This window comes from Myodes glareolus, chromosome 9 (assembly GCF_982192425.1).
Source record: "Myodes glareolus chromosome 9, mMyoGla1.1, whole genome shotgun sequence".
Classification (NCBI taxonomy): domain Eukaryota; kingdom Metazoa; phylum Chordata; class Mammalia; order Rodentia; family Cricetidae; genus Myodes; species Myodes glareolus.
The window spans coordinates 18,400,970-18,420,354 of NC_142034.1; the positions used below are offsets into that span (position 1 = coordinate 18,400,970).

At 49.7% G+C, this 19,385-nt stretch overlaps 1 protein-coding gene across 6 annotated transcripts in view; it reads right to left on the reverse strand.

Moving 5' to 3' along the window:
* The window catches only part of Crhr1 (corticotropin releasing hormone receptor 1), a 45,670-nt gene that overhangs the window by 10,959 nt on the left and 15,326 nt on the right, over window positions 1-19,385 (reverse strand). For 2 of the 6 annotated variants that reach the window (XM_048445896.3, XM_085695891.2), the window contains exon 2: window positions 14,651-14,738. In XM_048445896.3, the coding sequence (XP_048301853.1) occupies window positions 14,651-14,659 (9 nt within the window). In that variant the 5' untranslated portion in view covers window positions 14,660-14,738. Of the gene's footprint in view, window positions 1-3,549; window positions 3,636-7,900; window positions 8,021-14,650; window positions 14,739-19,385 lie in introns of those variants that run through there. The other 4 variants (XM_048445894.3, XM_085695888.2, XM_048445895.3 and 1 more) reach the window with 4 other exon arrangements.

The following is a 19,385-nucleotide window of genomic DNA, read 5'->3' on the forward strand; positions in this document are numbered from 1 at the left end:
TGTGTCCCTGGGGGTGAGCTTTAAGGTTTCAAAAACCCACACCATTCTTAGTTCTGTCTGCTTCATGGTTATACTTCAAGATATAAGTTATTGCTCCTGTGCTATGCCTGGCTCTTTGCCGTCATTCTCCCCAGCTGTGATTGCCATGAACCCTCTGGAACTGGGATTCCAGATTAAAGGACTCACTGATATTTTTGTAAATTGCCTCGGTCCTGTTACAATAGAAAAGTAACTAAGACAGACCCTTTATTTGCACCCCACCCCCACCCTTGTACTTGATCTGGGCTTCTCCTAGACTCAGAGCGGAGCAACCTGCTGCTCATCCAGTTAGATGCCTGCCTCTTTGTAAATCTGAGCAGGCAAAGAGCCTTGGAGGCTAGGGGCTGGCAGCAGAGATGGTGTTTCCACTAAAGGAACTGGTAGCTAAGGGCAGACATGCAACCAGGCCAGCAGGGGTGGCCAGGGCAGAGCAGCGGAGCCAGACAGAAGAGAATCAGGCAGGGGTGGGTCACTGTATGGTATATGTGGGTCTCAGTCCTGACAAATCAGGGGTTACCTGGGGTTTCCCCACTGATGTCACCTTCTCTCAGTTACACTGCCATCTATTCTGACTTCCTGGTGGACGACTCAGGCATGGTGGGAGGATGAATCTTCTTTCTTTGCCAAGGTTCAAGCTGATACCCTCTCCCTCCCACCAGGATCCAAGGGCTGAGTTATTCTTAGCCTTGTGAGGAATTTCAAGGAAGTTCCCTGCTCAAGATTACAGACCGTGACTATCAAACGTCTCCAGACCTCAAACTGGCCATCCCCAGGCCAATGCTGCCTCAGTCACACTGCCAAAGAAGGGTACTCCAAGTCTCCTTACCTAACTTGCTGATAGAAGGAGGGGAGACTCTCATCTTGACAGGGCAGGGAGAAGGAAAGCTTCTGGGAGCCCCCCATCAGTCAACCAGAAGAAAGGGGATTAAGGTAGAGCAGGGGAGGTGGGAATCTTGAGGCAGGAGACTCAGAGGCAGGTCAGGAGGTTGGAGTAAAAGCTACGGTGGAGACTCCAGCTTTTCCCAAATCCAAGGGCATATGGTTACATTGGTAGTGGGGTGTCAGTCTCATTGTGGGACAGCTGGAGAGGCATCAGATGCTGCCATTAATCTTGCAGTTAGGTAGCAGCAGTAGGGAGGGCTTTGGCATCATATTCCCATCCGCACCACCTTGGCTCCACCCCTCCCTGGGTGGCTTTAAGAGCAAAGGCCCCACCTCTTTCCTGCTGCCTTCTCTGCTGTAGGCTGGAGAAGGAGTGTCCCCCCCCCACCTCCCCCCGCCCTGCTCCACCATTTGCTGGCACATCTGCTTCGGAGTTGGGCTCTGACCCTCTCTCAGCCTAGGCCTGCTCAAGTTGGCTCACAGCAGGGTCAGGGTCAGACAACCACTGGCTAGGCCTTGTTGGATCCAAGATGCCAGATAACCCTCACACTGCATCCTGCGAAACTTTCCCACCTAACAGGACAGCAGCTTGACATCTTTTTTTAGCCAAAACTGACCTGCCTTCACGGTTTCTAGAAGAAGACAGGGAGTCCAATAGTTTGGTGGCTTGAAGCCAAATAGGCTGGGGTGGGCCGAGCCACTGCCCCCATCCACCTTGCTTCAGTAGGTACCTGGTTCCGATCTATGACATCAGTGCACATTCACACCCAGGCTCTGTGACATTGTATGCTACTTCCCACTTTCCAGGCTTGAGTTTCCCACTTTTGCTTCATTTGCAGGCTCCCTGGGGCAACTGTTAAAAATACCAGTTCCTGGGATTGGGGATATAGTTCTGTGGGACAGTGCTTACTATGCAAGCATGAAGACTGGAGTTTAAATCTCCACATAAAAGCTGAGTTGGTGGCTGGAGTGATGGCTCAGTAGTTAAGAACTGGCTGCTCTTCCAGAGGACCTGGGTTCAACTCCCAGCATCTACTTGGGGAATCATAACAGTCAATAATGCCCATGCCAGGGTTTCTGATACCCTCTTTGCCTTTTCAGACACCAGGGTATACACAGGCATGAATTCAGTCAAAACACTCATAAAAATTAATAAAATTAATTTTGAAAGCTGAGTGGCTATGACGGTCCCCCTGTAGTCTCAGGGCTTGGTAGGTGAGACAGTGGATCTCTGAGGGAAGCTGCCTAACCTGATTAGATAAACCACTGAGCTTTGGGTTCAGTGAGAGACTTTGCCTCAGTAAGTAAAGTGGAGAATGATCTGGGAAGATACCCTCTACTGCCCACAAAGCATACACATGTTCACATGTACTCACACACATGTGATCAGGAATATGCACATACATGCATACCACAGACACATGTGAAAATGCCCATTCCCAGGGTGTCCCTGGGCTGTTTGACCTTACAGGTTCTGGTTGGCTGGGCTTCTGGAACCTGGTGTGAACAAGTACTCTAGGTGAGATTAAGCAGGTCTGGAAATCTCAAAACGAGATGGAGGGTCTCTAAGTTCCTTTCTAACTCAGACCTTTCAGATGATGGAATTCCTAGAATCCTCTGAACCAGTCTGTCTTCCTCCCTCCTGCAGCACAGGGACCTGGCAGCCTGACCCCATCAATGGGGTAAGGGTGACTGTAGGTAGAGGCAGTGACAGAGGAACCCACACATCCATGCACCTTCCAAGTCTGTAAAAGCTAAAGACTGAGACTAAAGACTGGCCCACTGAGTTATGGCACACCTGGAGAGTGGATATTATGCAAATATAAAGAGAATGAAGATGCTTGCTCTAAACTGACTTGGAACAATCTCTGGGATAGATGGCACAGGAGTAAGCAAGCATGAAGTAGTTTGTTTAACGGGCAAAGTTTGGGTAAAGCCAAAAACATTATGCAGAGACACACTGACTTGTACACACAGAACACGTGAGAAACTGGCTAGGGATAGTGATGGGGGGGACTCTTCTTGCTGTATTCCCATCTGTACTTTTAAAATTTTGCATTCCATGTAAGCAACAGCTGTTCAAAACCACTGAAGTTTTGCAAAGCGTCTCTGGGGCTTTTTCAAAGTGCACCATCGCCCCACTTCCAGCCTTGGTTCTGACATAGGCCCCACGGCTGGACCTTGATGTCACTGTTCACTGTCAGTGTGGATCCAGCTACCGTCTGACTTGACTACACCCCAGCCTTGTCCCACACCCAGTGAAAGCAGCCAAAGATGAATGAGAGAGGAAAGGAGGGAGAGAAGGAGGGAAGGGTAGGGAAGGAAGGAAGGAGACAAGAAGGGAGGGAAGAAAGAAGGAGGGAGGGGTAGGGAAGAGAAGGACAGAAGGAAGGAAAGAAAGAAAGAAGGAAGGAAGGAAGGAAGGAAGGAAGGAAGGAAGGAAGGAAGGAGGACCAGGACTGAATTCACTATACTTGGCACGTCCAGCGACTCCCCACCAGCTTCCCTGTGGCAGAGTCTCAATACCAGCTTCTGAAAAGTTCCCAGGCCCCAACTGGCCATGTGGCGGGCACCCAGCTTGTGCTGGTGGCCCTGGCCTGCTCCCTCAGTATGGCAGCCTATTCTCACCTCTTCGTTGAGAATCTCCTGGCACTCAGAGTAATTCACACGGGCTGCCCAGCTGCCGTTGGCCAGGCACTCCCGGTAGCCATTGTCTGGGAAAAGAAGAAAACCATGACAGAAGAGATATCTGTCTGTCCACACATCTGAGCTAGCACAGGGCCTGCTGCCTGGGAACACCAGAATAAAACTGGGGGAGGAGCTTCCTGATTGTCCTATGTCCCACCTCTTTCCACCTCCTGTACCACAAAGGTACTGTGCCCTACAAGCTGCCCACAGGGCGTTGCCTCTGTTAGCCCAAACTGGCATGATCATGGGCTTCCCTCACCCCTGAGGCCTATGTCCTCACAAACGCTCTCCAGTGGTAAATTTCCTGGTTGCTATTCTTCCAAGATGTTCTCGTTTGGGGTCCTGCACGACAACAGAGAATGACAGATCCCGTGACTTGAGATACACTGGAAGTGGTGGTGTACGTACGCATTAAATCTTGGCACCCAGGAAACAGCAGCAGGCAGATCTCTGCAAGTTCGAGGTTAGCCTGGTCTACATAATGAGTTCCAGGCCAGCCAGGGATACACAGTGAGACCGACTTTTAAAAAGATTCGTGGCCGGGCAGATCTGGTGGATGATACAGAGTGACTGCTCACATGGGCGGTTTAAATGTTGGGGTTCCTTGGGTTGATCTCTCTGTGTGGAGTTCACATATTAGGGTGTTTCACACAGGTCAGACTTACAAAAGGTCCCAATAGTACCATTTCTCCACAGCATGGAGACTCTCCAGGGAGGCCTTTTTGGTAGAAAAGGACAGATGGCAGAAGGTGGGGGCTCCTGTGTCACTGTCAGACTGGGCTGTAGCTAGAATTCTACCTCCGAAGGAGGCTTTGGGGGGTTAAGGTTTCTGTACTTAGCTTTCGAGCCTTGGAAGACAGGGTTATCCGAAGAACCCACTTTCATCCACTTCCTGCAGAGCGCCTTGGGTAGCAGAGCTGGGAAATCCACTAGGGATGGAGATCAAGGAGTCTGCACTCTCCTCTCCTCCTGTGACGTCTCCCTACTCCATCTGCAGTCTCTCTGGCATCAGTGTGGTCACCTATGCTCCCTTGTATCTCCAGCTCTCACTCTAGGCAGCACTGGTCATAGAAGAAACTGAGCTCTGAGTCATTTCCACTGGTGTCTCTCTTGGCTAGAGTCCACTCTGTGGCTCCAACTGACCCACAGGCTGGAAGAAGACTGGGGAAGCTGCCAGAGCCCCAGTCCCTGGGCTTGAAAACCTTACAGGGGCCAAAGGCATAACTCAGTTGTGGCTGAGCAGCCGGAGTGCCTCTCTGTCCCTTCATTCATCTCCAAAGGTGGAGATGCTTCAGATGACCTCTGAGGACCATCAGCCTGAGAGCTAACTCTATTGGTAGCATCAGGACCGGAGATGCAGAATGAGGGATCGGGGGAATTGATGCTGCCTCAATGGAGGGAGCTGGTTTGACCTTCCAAGCTGAAAGTCTATGGCCTCCTCTCTGACCTCAGAAGCTGCTCTAGCTGCAGCTACCTGATGGGGAAAATTATCTTTATGGATTTTCCCAGCTCTGTCTGGCCTCAGCGTGAGCAGATCTGAGTCTTAGGCAAAGCTGTGATCTGGGCCGAGTTGGAAATGAGGCCACAGGCTCTCTATTGGTGTTAAATAAGAGATGATCCCCAAGGGGCTCATGATGAGGATGCTCGGGGATGTCTGTGGGGACAGGAAGCCAAGAACAACAGGACTGATTACAGCATCAACCAGAGGCTGCTCGGAATGTCAGCAGGGAAAGGAGCTTAGGGCAAAGACGGCTAGGGAGAGCATAGAGCAGAGAGAGGTGGCCCAAAGGAGGGTTCAGAACAGGGTCCTAGAGCTACAGAGTCTGGGTTCAAAGGCTGGCACCACCCTTACACAAGCTGTGTGACCTTGGGTGAGTCACTTTACTGCTCAGCTTCCCTATCTTGAGACAGAGCCATCTTGAAGACACTCTGGTCTCTTTGGGTTAGTATTTTTAGTTAGAAATACTAACTATTTCCAACAGTGTGCAATTGGAAGCACACTGGACATATGGTGTCAGTCCTGTGTTTATTATTGTTGTCTCTGAGTTGTATTTATATAACCTTACATAATAGAACATATCACTTGTCTCTATTCAAGGAGGTGCAGGTGGAGATTTTATAAGAATTATCTTTGTTCAACAGCTTCCCTTGCCCACCCCCATCTAGCATAGGGTGCCTGGAGCCCGCTCCCAGGCTCGACTATTGGAAGCATCAGTCTTTGACCCAGAGGGACCAACTGACTCTGAAGGAAAACAAGCCTCATACACAGGGGCTTGTTGCCAGGGAGGAGCCAACTTCCTCATCTAATTGCTGAGCTGAGCAGTCCTCCTAGAGGATCATGGGAAAATGGATATTTTTGGAAATGTTTCCCATCCCTTTGAAGATCTGATGCTGCAGGAGGGAGGACGGTAAGGAACAGCCTGGAAGTCCCAGCAACACCTCATCAGTAAATGAGTTAATTAGAAACTAATGATTAGGAGCAGCTCTGCCCCCTCCTGATGCCACCGTGGTTGTATTCCCAAAGTCTGGCACAAGCAGCCCCTGCACGGGGAATCTGGCAGCCCATGCCAGGAAAACAACATCTCAACTTTCTCTTTGGAGCTATTGGGTGAGCAAGGGAACCCATAGGATACCTCACCCCACCCCCATCAATCCTGTAGGTAGAGAAACAAAGTCCTAGAGAGGGCCCAAAGCCAAGGGCTCTTGAACTATGGACAAACAGATGGATACAGAGCGCAGGGTGCCTGGCTTCTACTCAAGGCAGGGCCCATGTATACCATAGCACAAAAGCCCAACAGCACTTCCTGGGACATGTCCAGGGAACTTTGGTAATCCAAGTTGAGGATATCTGTGGAGAATGGCTAGGGCTGGCTTCAAAAGTGGGCAGGGTTGTAACCACAGACAACCTCGAAACCTCCACTCAGGAATATAGGCAGTGGTGGGGCACGGCAAGGCAAGGCTACAAGGTGGGTGTGACCGGAGTGTCTGAGACTGCTCAGCAGGCAGGCAGGGAGCTGACTGGATAGGTTCTGGTGCTGCCATGAAGAGACAGACCCCCTGGGGAGTTTGGGTGTGCCAGCCCACGCTGCCACTGTCCTGGGACAAGGTGTGGTGTGTATGTAGAACAGCGTGCAGACCCCGGACTCCTGAGTTCAGCCTCCACCTTCAGGTTCTGTGACCTTCATTAGGTTATCAACCAAACTATTCCTCAGTCTCCTCTTTACAAAAATCGAGCCCTACTACATTGGAAGCCAGCCAACGGTGCATCACTAAGTCTCCTCTTCACCTTCATTTCTTACCAGATCTCTCCTCCTAGCCCATCCTAGTACCTTTTCTCTTTCTCTCTTGACCTTCCCACAGTCATCTTGGCAAGCCCTTCTGGCTGTATTTCTAATCCTAACCCCTTCACCCACTTAGTAAAGGAGGGAGGGGCAGGAGAGGTTTGGGACTTCTGAGCAGGAAGGGGTCCTCAACCCTCTAATCCCTACACAAGGAAGCCAGAGGGTCACAAGAAGGGAGAAAGCACTGAGGTCACCCACTGAGTCTTGACATGGGTCACCTGGTATCCGGGCACGTTTTGGAACTTGGGGATCACCCAGCATACCTCCAGGACTCACACAGGGGCTTCTAGCCCCAGGGACCCAGAACCCTTCTTTGCGTAGCCCGGGGCCCCTGGCCTCCATCTGTTTTTCTCTTGATAGAAGGGACCTGAGTCATTGGCAGGAGAAAACAAATTAATTCTGAGGATGGCAGATGCTTTAGCAAGGAGCTGCAAAGCCCAGCATGAAGGCTGGGCCTCTAGGGAGCAAGGTGTTTACATGGGGATCCAGTATCTGCTTAGTCTGTGGGTCAGTCCTTCCCCACCCCCATTACACCTGGGGCCTGGGATGCTGGGATACAAATCGCTCTCTGTCATGGATGTGACATTCTAGGGGTCCTGTCTTCCCAGAACTTCCCTGCCCTAGGGTCCTTATTAGCAAAGTCAGAACTATTAGGACCCTTAAGACCTGTCTTGGGAGTGACTGAGGCTCAATGGAACTAACCAAAAGGCTTGTCAACCACAAGAAGAAACCAGCCCATTGCAGCTTCACCCCTTGCCAGCTGGTGACCCTAACTTCTCGAGAACTGAGGCCTCCGCGGCCAGATACTGGGTGTTAACTCTGCGAGAATCCACAGGAGCCAGCAGAGAGCAGAGCTGGTCCTGGGGGTGTTGCCCTGTCGGAGTATTTCTCCCAGCTGCAAACTGCTGCCACAGCCCCCAGCAGCCCACCCGCTTCCTTTCCTTCCTCACTTGTCGTGTTGTAGCGGACACCGTAGAAAAAGGCAGGGCAGGGCCGAACCACCAACTGCCCTGCAGGGCTCCTGGGCCAGCAGGTGCCAATGAGGTCCACGGAGGCGTTGCAATGCAGGCCTGGGGACAGAGGCAACAGGTGAGAGAGTGAGACCCTGCCAAGGCCCAGGCAGACAGACATCCCTCTAGAGCTCTGCCCACCCTCAGCCCCACGACAGACAGGAAAAGCAATGCCCCAGTGCAGACATGAGTTCAGCTTATATAGAATAAGGTGGATTTGTTGCTACAGCACTAGGGAGACTGTGAGCAGAACAAAGAGTTAAAGTCCTGGCTGGTTTCCGATGGGCTCCATTGGTGAGGATGCTTTCTTCACAGGGTCTCACACATTCCCCCAGCTCTGGGCAGTTAAATGCACTGTTAGGGGTCCAGGGAAGGAAGTGCCCAGCATGCCTTCTGCCGAAATGCCTCTTTCCCTCCTTTAACAGTTCCCAGATCTGCTTCTGCTACGACCAGAGGGGGGAAAGACCTAAAGGCCCTAGCTGCAGCTAGCACCTGCTGATGTCAAGGCCCATTGAACCAATGAGGTTCCACCCAGAGGAGTCTCCAGCTGGGAACACCACCCCCAAGGTTCCCCATTTTAAAGATCCTAATTGGGGAGCACTAACTCTGCCCACAGCTCGTCCAGTGATTTGGGGACCCACATGATGGTGGGAGATGCAGAATGGCAAATGTCTCTGGGGTTTTCCTTTAGATGACCTAAAATATACTCTGGTTATGTGGGAGTTCAAGGCCAGACTGATCTACAAGAGCTAGTTTCAGGGCAGGTAGGGCTGTTACACAGAGAAATTCTGTCTCGAAAAACAAAACAAAACAAAAACAAACGAACAAAAGAAGATAAGGGACACCGAAGGTTGGAGTCTTAAGGCTGGAGTCACCATCAAGAGGCTACCAAGGGGCGGAGTGGATTTTGAGCCCTGGGCTTCTGAGGCCAGCACAGGTGCTTTACCGCCCCACAGAGGCCTGCGGACTGCAGCTGCCTTTCGCAGCATCCGAGCCATATTCTTTGTAGCTCACGCTTGTCCCTGACACTCACAGAAAACTGCTGAAGTGACCTCGGGGATATAGTGACCTTTATACTAAAAGCCCAGAAAATTCTGGGGGATGAAAGTCTGTGAGGGGTTGCGAGACTGGAGAAGAGAGGTGGAATGAACTGGGGTAGGCATCAAAGAAAGGCACCAGCCTCTTTCCGTGAGCAGCACCCGGACCTATGGGCGGGGCAGTGTGAGAGAGGGCGGGGCCAAGGGGGCCTATCAGGAGCAGCGGCCAGACTCCACCCATTCACTTAACTGCTGGACTAGCTGTAGGGTGTTCACCTTTAAGAGCTCCAGGGTGGAGTTGGTGCTGAAGAGATGAAAGAAAGAAACACGGGGACCCAGGTATGGAGGTCCAGGAGCAGGGAGCATGTCAAAGCCTCAGACGGCGCTACCCAGCGCATCTCCCGGCCTGAGACTGTCTCTCTGGGGCCCTGTGCTCTCCAGTAACATCCTGACTAATGTTTGCAGCTCAGCAGGGTCCTTGGGGATCTGGCAGACAGACAGGAGCTCTGAAGACGACCAATAAGATGCAGTGGTGATGTACACCTTTGGTCCCAGCACTTGGGAGGCAGAGGCAGGAGGATTTCTGTAAGTTTAAGGCTAGCCTGGTCTGCAGAGTGAATTCCAGGACAGCCAGAGCTGTTACACAGATAAACCCTAACTCGAAAAACAAAACAAGCAAACAAATAAACAAAAACAAAAAATAAAACAGAGAATAAAACAGATGTCCTGCCCCAAGAGTGATTGCGTCCTAGACAGGGTGATGGAGCAAGCATGTGCTACACAAGAGATACTACAAACAATATATGGAGATAAAGATGAACTGGGTGCTCTTTTAACCTGGTATTTCTCTAAAACACTAAGTTTAATACGGACTTGAAAGGAGGAAGGGTTCAATGTGATGCCCATCAAAATCCCAGCAAAATTCTTCACAGACCTCAAAAGAACGGTACTCAACTTCATTTGGAAAAGCAAAAAACCCAGGATAGCCAAAACAATCCTGTACAATAAAAGAACTTCTGGAGGTATCACAATCCTCTGACTTCAAACTCTACTACAGAGATACAGTACTGAAAACAGCCTGGTATTGGCATAAGAATAGACAGGAGGACCAATGGAACCAAATAGAAGACCTGGATATTAATCCACACATCTTCAAACACCTGATTTTTGATAAAGAAGCAAAAAAAAATCAAATGGAAAACAGAGAGCATATTTAACAAGTGGTGCTGGCATAACTGGATATCAACATGTAGAAGAATGAAAATAGACTCATATCTATCACCATGCACAAAACTCAAGTCCAAATGGGTCAAAGACCTCAACATAAAGTCAGCCCACACTGAACCTTATAGAAGAGAAAGTGGGAAGTACACTTGAACGCATTGGCACAGGAGACCACTTCCTAAATAGAACCCCAGCAGCACAGATACTGAGAGAAACAATTAATAAATGGGACCTCCTGAAACTGAAAAGCTTCTGTAAAGCAAAGGACATAGTCAACAAGACAAAACGAGAGCTTACAGAATGGGAAAAGATCTTTACTAACCCCACACCAGACAGAGGTCTGATCTCCAAAATATACAAAGAACTCAAGAAATTGGACACCAAAAAAAAAATCACATAATCCAATAAAAAAAATGGAGTACAGACCTAAACAGAGAACTCTCAACAGAGGAATCTAAAATGGCTGAAAGACACTTAAGGAAATGTTCAACATCCTTAGTCATCAGAGAAATGCAAATCAAAACAACTCTGAGATTCCATCTTATACCTGTAAGAATGGCCAAGATCAAAAACACTGATGACAACTTATGCTGGAGAGGTTGTGGGGTAAAGGGAACACTTCTGCATTATTGGTGGGAATGCAAGCTGGTACAACCCCTTTGGATGTCAGTGTGGCGATTTCTCAGAAAATTAGGAAACAACCTTCCTCAAGACCCAGTAATACCACTTTTGGGTATATATCCAAAGGATGCTCAATTGTGCCACAAGAACATGTGCTCAACTATGTTCATAGCAGCTTTGTTTGTCATAGCCAGAACCTAGAATCAACCTAAATGTCCCTTGATCGAAGAATGGATTAAAAAAAAAGTGGTACATTTACACAATGGAGTACTACACAGCAGAAAAAAAATAACGACATCTTGAATTTTGCAGGAAAATGGATGGAGCTAGAAAACATTATTTTGAGTGAGGTAACCCAGACAGAGAAAGACAATTACTCATGTATTCACTCATAAGTGGTTTTAAACATAAAGCAAAGAAAGCCAGCCTACAAACCACAATCCCAGAAAACTTAGACAACAACGTAGACACTAAGAGAGACTTACATAGGTCTAATCTACATGGGAAGTAGAAAGTAGAAAAAGACAAGATCTCCTGAGTAAATTGGGAGCATGGGAACCTTGGGGGAGGACTGAAGGGGAGAGGGGAGAGGCAGGGAGGGGAGCAGAGAAAAATGTAGAGCTCAATAAATATCAATAAGATAAAAAAAAGAAAAAAAGGAGGGAAGGAGTCGTGGACAAACATGGAGAAGAGGGAGCCGCCCTCGCAAAGGTCCTGAGACAGGTGTTTGCTGAGGTCTCTGGGGTTGACATTCCTACCACTGTGTCTCTCAGATAACAGATAAGGTCTCTTTGAAGGGTGGCCCAGTTTCTGCTCATGCACAGTTGGGCACTGGTTTCTTCTGTCAAGTTGGCCACAAGCTTAGTGCTCAAATGTGCTCAGAGAACCCTTTCATTGTAGGTAATGCCAGAAGGGAACTAGAACCATGCTCCTGCCCCAGTTAGGAGGGGTCTCCCATCACCTGCTTCTGGGTGAACCATTGGGGTGTGAGCACCAGGCAGCCCCCTTTTCAGGTAGGAAGGCCATCTACCCGTGTGGTTTGAGGTTGGTGCTGTGACTCCTCGGAGGCTGCCTAGGGAGAAGCCAGGTGCCCTGGAGCAACCTCAGAGATGGGCACTCCTGCCAGTAGGAGGCAAGTGTCCTGGAATGAAAGGGTAGTTGTTTTGGGTGACAGGGTACGTAGAGAGGCACAGGGGCGGGCAGACAGGCTTCGCATCCGGGCTAAGCTGCCTCTTTAGAAGAAGAGTGTCTCTGTAGGGTGTGGGCCACACCAGAAGAGTAGGTAGGAGACGTGAACCTTTGTCTTGTGGCTCTGAACACTCCCGAGTTTTGCACTCAATACCTAGTAGAAGTCCAGGCACATAGTAGGTGCTGAAGAAACTGCAGGGCCATATACAAGCTCAGTATATATGGGGGAAATTTCAGAGGTGACACTGTACCTCCAAATGACACTTTGTTTCCAAGTAACTGAGGACACAGAGCCCTGGGTATGACAAATCTCTTAAGTGACCACATAGTGGTCTAAATCTGGAATCAGGCCCAGGTGGCTCAACTTCCGTGGCCAGTGCTTGGTAACTGTGTGTGTTCAGTCAAGTAACTCAACCTCTCTGAGTCGAAGGTTCCTTTTCTTAAGAGCAGGAACAGAGACCCTTGCTGACTCTGTTGTGATGACTAAATGAGACAGCATTGTGTCCAACACAAAGCGGACATTCACACACATTAGCTCTTATTATTGCTGTTTGTTGCTCATCATTATCACCTTAAGGCCAGCGATGGGAACGGGCGACCCCAGGTCCTACTGAGCTCCGACTCCACTTGTCTAGAGTCAGTAATTCTATTACTTTCTGGCACAGTCAGACTCATGCCATGATTTTATAAATCGCCAAGTCTGTAATTTGTCACATGATGGGGGCCTTGGCCATGGGAACCTAGCCCCTTCTTACTCCTGGCATGAGGCATGTGCAAGGCCCCCAAAGGTTCCAGCACTGTGCCAGCCACTCCGGCCAGACGCCCATCCATCTGTCCTGGGCCCTCCACCCCACCCTCACCATCTGTCTCTGCCAATGCCCATCAGATGACAAATGGCCATAGCGGAGGTCGTTGTGGAGGGTGATGGATCGCATCCTATGAAGCCAGGCAGGTTGGGAGGAGGGTGGGGCATCCAGTACAAATCGCAGAGGGAGACCGCTGCCTCCAAGGACAGGGGACACCTGTGTGGCCCCAGGGTGTCACTTCTCTTGAACACAAGCAAGTTAATGGAGCCTGACGTGGCCTGGGGTGGAGAGGAGGGCTGGGGACCTTACTTCCAGGCATCCTCCCTCCCTGTGCTTGGCTGCGACTGCTCGCAGACTGAGAACAATACACTCCCTGCTCAGGTCAGCCAGTGGGTAGTCCGGTGCTGGGCTGGCTAGTGCCTCCTTCACCCTGATGAGTCCTTCTGCCAACTTCCCCACTGGCATCCAATCATTGACTGTTCTATCTCAAGGCTCACTTAAAAACTCCACCTTCAGGAAGGCTTCTTGGATTTGCCCTACCCGTGTCCCAGCCTCCCTGACACATCCATTGTAGTACGCAAGCATTTGGTAGGGCGTACTTTCTCTTCCTCCTACATATACAGTAAGTACTTTTAAAAAGCCACCCACGATTATGTCTGCACTCTACACTTTGTGAAACAGATCCACAAAACTCAGTGCATTTAACTTCATGATCCCCCTACTCCCTCCAATGGACAAAGTCCAGGGCACAGTCTTCCTGTGGGTACCAGTGCTTAGCCCCACAGTTGGAGTGTGAGCCAATCCAGCTTGGAGTCGGCACAGGACCCAGTTGGTCGCCGCGGGCCCAGCACTCCCTTCTTCCACCACCTCTGTGCAGGGACAGCAGGCCACGTGGCCACTGCTCTCAGTTGTACAAGTCTCTCTTGCCAGGCTCAGCTGTAGGAATGAACTTCTCTTGCCTCCTTTACCTTCCTGAGTCCATCTCTCCACTGGCTGCTCTCAGCGCTGGGGACCTGGGTGAGACTAGGAGCCCTTCTCGGCTCCTCTGGTGACATACGCAGGATCTGCGGCCTGATTGACGGCTGATTCGAGAAGGCAAAGATGCATCTTTACCGCATCTCGCCTGGCAACTGCCATCCCTGGGGCCATGTCCACAGTGAGAGGAGGCTTGGCCTTGGGATCCAGCAGACCTAGATTTGGGACCAGACCCTGCTAGTACTGACTGTGACATCCTAGGAAACCTATGAAACTCTTTCATGCCTCAGTTTCCCTATATGGACAGAGATCGGGTTTTTAGTTCATGGAGGATAAAATAACTACGCAGAAACTATAGGTAAGCTATAGGTCTTGGCGAATTTGCATTCATCTAGCATTTCCTATTGGGGAAGTATTGAGCATCGTGAAGGAGCCAGATGGCCTTTGTAATCCAGGGTCCAGCACTTAAGTGTTTCTCTGTGCCTTGGTCACCTTAGGTGTCTGATGGGGACAGTATCTCAAATCCCTCATGTTAGCAGCATGTAGCCTTACATTTCAGCATGTTTACCAACAGCAGCAACCTTCGTCCTTTTGCCAATATCCCCAGCAGTGAGGCCTGGAGGGCCTTCCCCTGTTGCCCATGGGATGGTGACCATGTGGCACATTTGCTGAGTGTGTCTCCTGTGTCCACAGTTGAGGTCACTGGCTAACCACAGGCCCCTTTCCACTCAGTGACTCCAGTTCCAGATCTTTTTCCATATAGATCACTGCTCAAAGCCCCAGGGAAGGAGACTGTGGGGAATCTGGCATCCTGGGAGGTAAGGGGCAAGATGACTCACCAGAGACATTGCTGGCCAGGGACAGGCTCTCACAGCGCTGATCTTGTAGGGAGGAGGACACGGGGTTCAGCCCCAGGAGGAGAAGAGCCTGCGGGCATAAGGGAGTATAGGACACTGTTAGGGGTGCTCCACAGTCTGACCTAGTGATTCTTGCCCCCTCCTCATCTGCCAAGCATTCAACCCTTGCCCAGTCTCCTGGTCCCTCCCTGAATGTTTGAAATTGCCTTGGGGGATGGAGGCTGGTCGGTGGGGAAGCCTGAGCTACTGAGGCAAAGAGGATGTTTGTCTCTGGCTACTGAGAAGGCCACCTGCACTGCTCAGGCCCCGAACACGTCTAACTAGGTCCCTACAAATGCATGCACACACATTTGCACACAACCTTCCACCTTCCCTTCCTCTGTGGCCTTTCAGGCCTGTGGTTTTAATGAGCTCCTCCTGAGTCCTCTTCCCCGCCTGACTTCCTGCCAGTCATTGCAAACTGTATTTCATGTATCAAGCTCTTCTGTCGTGCTGTGATGTCTATGATGGCTTAATTCTCCCTGGGACCTGCATGAATATGGCTACTGCAGGTGGGGAAACTGAGGCACTAAAGAAATGACTGTGTCTGGGAAGATGGGTCCCTGTTCCAGGGAAGGCTTTTGTCCTTTCACCCTCCTGAGGGCCCCGTGATACTCTGACTCCAGAATTTCAGCCCTGCTGGGATGGGCGTGGCATTGGCCCTAAGACCGGAAGGCTGTCTCTTCTTGAGTGGACACCCCCCAACAACGATGATCCCTTTCTTGGGTTACCACCCTCTCTACAGGTTAGAGTCTGAATGGGTGAGATGTATGACCTCTCTGGGCCTCAATGTCCTTGCTGTAAAGCAAGTGCAGCCCTCGGCTGTGTTTAAGAGCATATACTAGTCACACACTTGGCAACCAGGTTAATGAATGATGCTGGCTGTGTTTTGGATCCACGATGGGTGGTCAATGAGGACACGCACAGACTGACTTGAACTCAGTGCTTCAACTGAGTGAGGTGGAAATGGGCTAGAGCTGTCTCTGTTGGAATTCCTTCTGCAAGAGAGTTCAGAAGCATGTGGGGTGGGGGGAGGGGCACTACAGCATGTGTTCCTTCCTCTGCTAGGGCCCTAATCAAGGTGAGCAAAGGATCTCCAGGTAGGATGGCGACCCTGGGAGTGTTCTCCAAATAGCCACCCCACTCTGTTCTCCTGTTCCCTCTTTGGGGGCCCTAGGATGAAGAACCACCACACCCAGCTTGAGAAAAATGGAACCCTAGTTTATTTGACTGACTGTGACTGGGCTAAGAGTGTATGTGTGTGTGTGTGTGTGTGTGTGTGTGTGTGTCTCCGTCCATCTGTCCGTCTCCCTTCAGAGGCCAGTTTTCTATGTTCACCTGTTAAGAATGTCCCCTGTCTACTCCCATCCCAGCAACCCCCCAGCCTCACCAGTACTCACTCCTTCCCCATTCTGTCGTCTGTTGATAACCAAGGCAGACTGCTACCTTCTTTCCCACCATGCATTTGCAGCCCTGACCAGGGCCTGAACTCACCCCCACAAGCGCCACCGCTAATCCTGGTGACTTACACAGCCACATGGTACCCTTGATGTCTGTCCAAGTCCTTAGTGGGCTTTGATTCCATTTCCCCACCTCAAGCACCCTCCCTCCATCTTACCCCAGGGCTCTTTCTGACACAAGCTTCAGACTCCTCAACAGTCCTCAGTCCTGCTATCCTGCGCAGGTACAGAAGTCACTCTGACATCAGCCCTGGGGACGGTGAACTCACTCCTGGGCCTTGGCAATGATCAGGATAAACCCTGAGCAATTTCCCATACTTATTAATCAGTAATTAAGCTACACAATCTCCAGAGGGTGAAGAAATATCATCAGCCCCATTTTCCAAATGCAAAGGCAGACGTGAAGGGAAGTCACGGGCTAGCAGGTGGCTCTTGACAGCTAAGCAGAGAGCAGTGTCCTCATGACAAAGCTACACAGCTCACTTAGAGTCAGCAGGAACCCTGTGCTGTCCCCAGAGATGGGTGATGGCTGCTGGGGCTAGAGGTCCCTTCTAGAAAATCTTGCTCCCCTTCACCTCCTTACACACACACAAATCAACCAACCAACTAACCAACCAATCAATCAATCAATCACTCAATCTCATTTTAGTAACAGACAAACTAAAGAAATGGCATACCCTGTTGGAAAAATCAGTCCACTGCTCGACAACTACCCTCATCAATCTAATACTTAAAACATGCTTCTGTCTTCCAGCTTGCCTTTAAAGAAACATCATGCTCCATTCCTATCTACTTAACCCTGTCACCTCTCACCATACAGTCCCTCCTGCTCTGGTACACCTCTGCCCACACAATCTATGTCTCTTCTAACACTGCCCAGCACCTGGTGACTCAGCTGTCCTTAGGGTCACAACTTCTCTTTAGCCCTCCAATGCAAAGTGACTCAGTATACCCTTTCAGTGTGCCCCGAGTACCCCACCCCCGTACCCTGTGCATGTCACGAATGCTCCTAGGGGAGGCCTCGGGGTAGTCCAGAGTGTGTGAAAGCCAGCTCATTACCACACACATTCGACCCAGCTCCAATTAAGTGACAGCGATTGCAAGGGCCGGAAGCTCTTATTCACACATCTTAATGTCCTGGGGTTCATTAGAGCAGAAACCCAGATTTGTTGAAAAAAAGAATCAAATGCCACAGGGCAAAGGGCTCAGCTGACCTTGAACCCTGTTGCTAGTCTGGATGTCTTGGATGTGCCAGGTCATGGCAAACGCTTCTTAAAATTCCTAAGCTGGTCTTTCTTCCCCCAAAAGGTCAGCTCCGTGGCAGAATCTTTGCCTGCACCCCCTCCTGCTCTGCAGAGGTTTATACAAGCTTCCAGCTAATTTGGAAATTATACTTCCACAAAAGATCCAGTGTTTCCTAGGGATCTCCTCGGACCCGCTGGGATTCTCTTCCACAGCCACATCAGCAAGCTACTTCTCTGCCCTCAGTAAAAGGCTCTCAAATGGCCCAGACTAACGCTGACTTCCTCTTAATGGAGACTTGTTTGTTTGAAGACAGGCTCTCAATGTAGTCCAGGCTCGCCTCAAACTCAAAATCCTCCTGCCTCAGTTTAAAGGCATGAGCCACCACACCCAGCTAAAATGAGAATTCTTTCTTTTATATTTATTTATTTATTATGTACACAATATTCTTTCTATGTGTATGCTTGTAGGCCAGAAGAGGGCACCAGACCTCATTACAGATGGTTGTGAGCCACCATGTGGTTGCTGGGAATTGAACTCAGGACCTTTGGAAGAGCAGGCAATGCTCTTAACCACTGAGCCATCTCTCCAGCCCCCTCTTTTTTTTTACCTCCCCCCAAGACAGGGTTTCTTTATGTAACAGTCCTGGTTGTCCTGGAACTCACTTTGTAGACCAGGCTGGCCTCAAATTTACAGAGATTCACCTGCCTCTGCCTCCCAATTGCCGGGATTAAAGGCATGTGCCACCACTGCCAATCAAAAACTGTGAATTCTTAATCTGGAGTCCACAAACACACTGGGGGTAGTGGGCAGTGTGTACCCTGTAATTAAGTGTGAAATGGTACCTGTAATTTTAAAAAAGCTAATTTTCTCATCACTTCCTCTACTTCTTAACAAGGTCCAGACCTCTACAAAATCAGATCGGGATCTTCTTTAATCAGGCCAACGTAGTTTTATCCTGAAAACCACCACTTCCTTGGCCTCTTCTCCATTGCTCCCTCCTTCCAACCTTAGCGCTGAACACTGGCGGCTGTCTCTTCAGAACCATTTAAAAAAAATAAATATAGGTTGTGTGTGTATGTGTGTTGCAGCACACGAATGTGGAGTTTAGAGAAAGATACCAAGGTCATCTTCTATTCCTCTCCACCTTCTTTCTTTGAGACAGGGTCTTTCAGTGATTGCAAGCTCACTCCTTTAGTTAGAACAGCTGCCCAGTGAGCTCCCGGGATCTATCTTCTGATGCTGGGTTTAGATGCATATGCAGCGATGTGCAAACATTTTATGGAGGCACTTGGAATTTGAACCCAGGTCCTCATGTTTGTGCTACAAGCTCTCTTACCCACTGAGCCATCTCATAGGCCTCTAGAACTAGTTTTGGGGGAAAAAGTTTTCAGTATTATACCAGATTTTTTTCTTTAGGGCAATCAATCAGCTCTCAAATCATGGCATGGAGACTTACTATTAGTTTTGAATGCTTGACCTTAGCTCATGCTTGTTTCTGGCTAGCTTTTTTTTCTTTAACTTAAATTAACCTGTTTCTTTTCATCTACATTTGGCCTTGGGGCTTTTTACCTTTTCTTTACCTACTCTGTCTAGTTGACTGGTGACTGACTGGTCCCTGGTCATCTCCCTGTCTTTCTCCCTTGTTCTGTCCTCTCTTCTTTCTCTTGAGCCTAGATCTCTCCTCCTACTCATTCTCTCTGCCCTAGCCCTGCCTATCCCTCTCCTGCTTAGCTATTGGCCATTTATCTTTTTATTAGACCAATCAGGTGCCTTAGGCAGGCAGAGCAACACAGCTTTACATCATTAAACAAAGGCAACAGAAACAAATGGAACACACCTTTACACAGTTAAAGTAATATTCCCCAGCATAAACAAAGGAAGACAGTTAAATATTCCGCAACACAGTATCTCCTGCAAGTTGCCGTTTCTAGTCAGCAGAGAAGCTAAAACTGTCAGCAGGTGAAGCCAGCAGT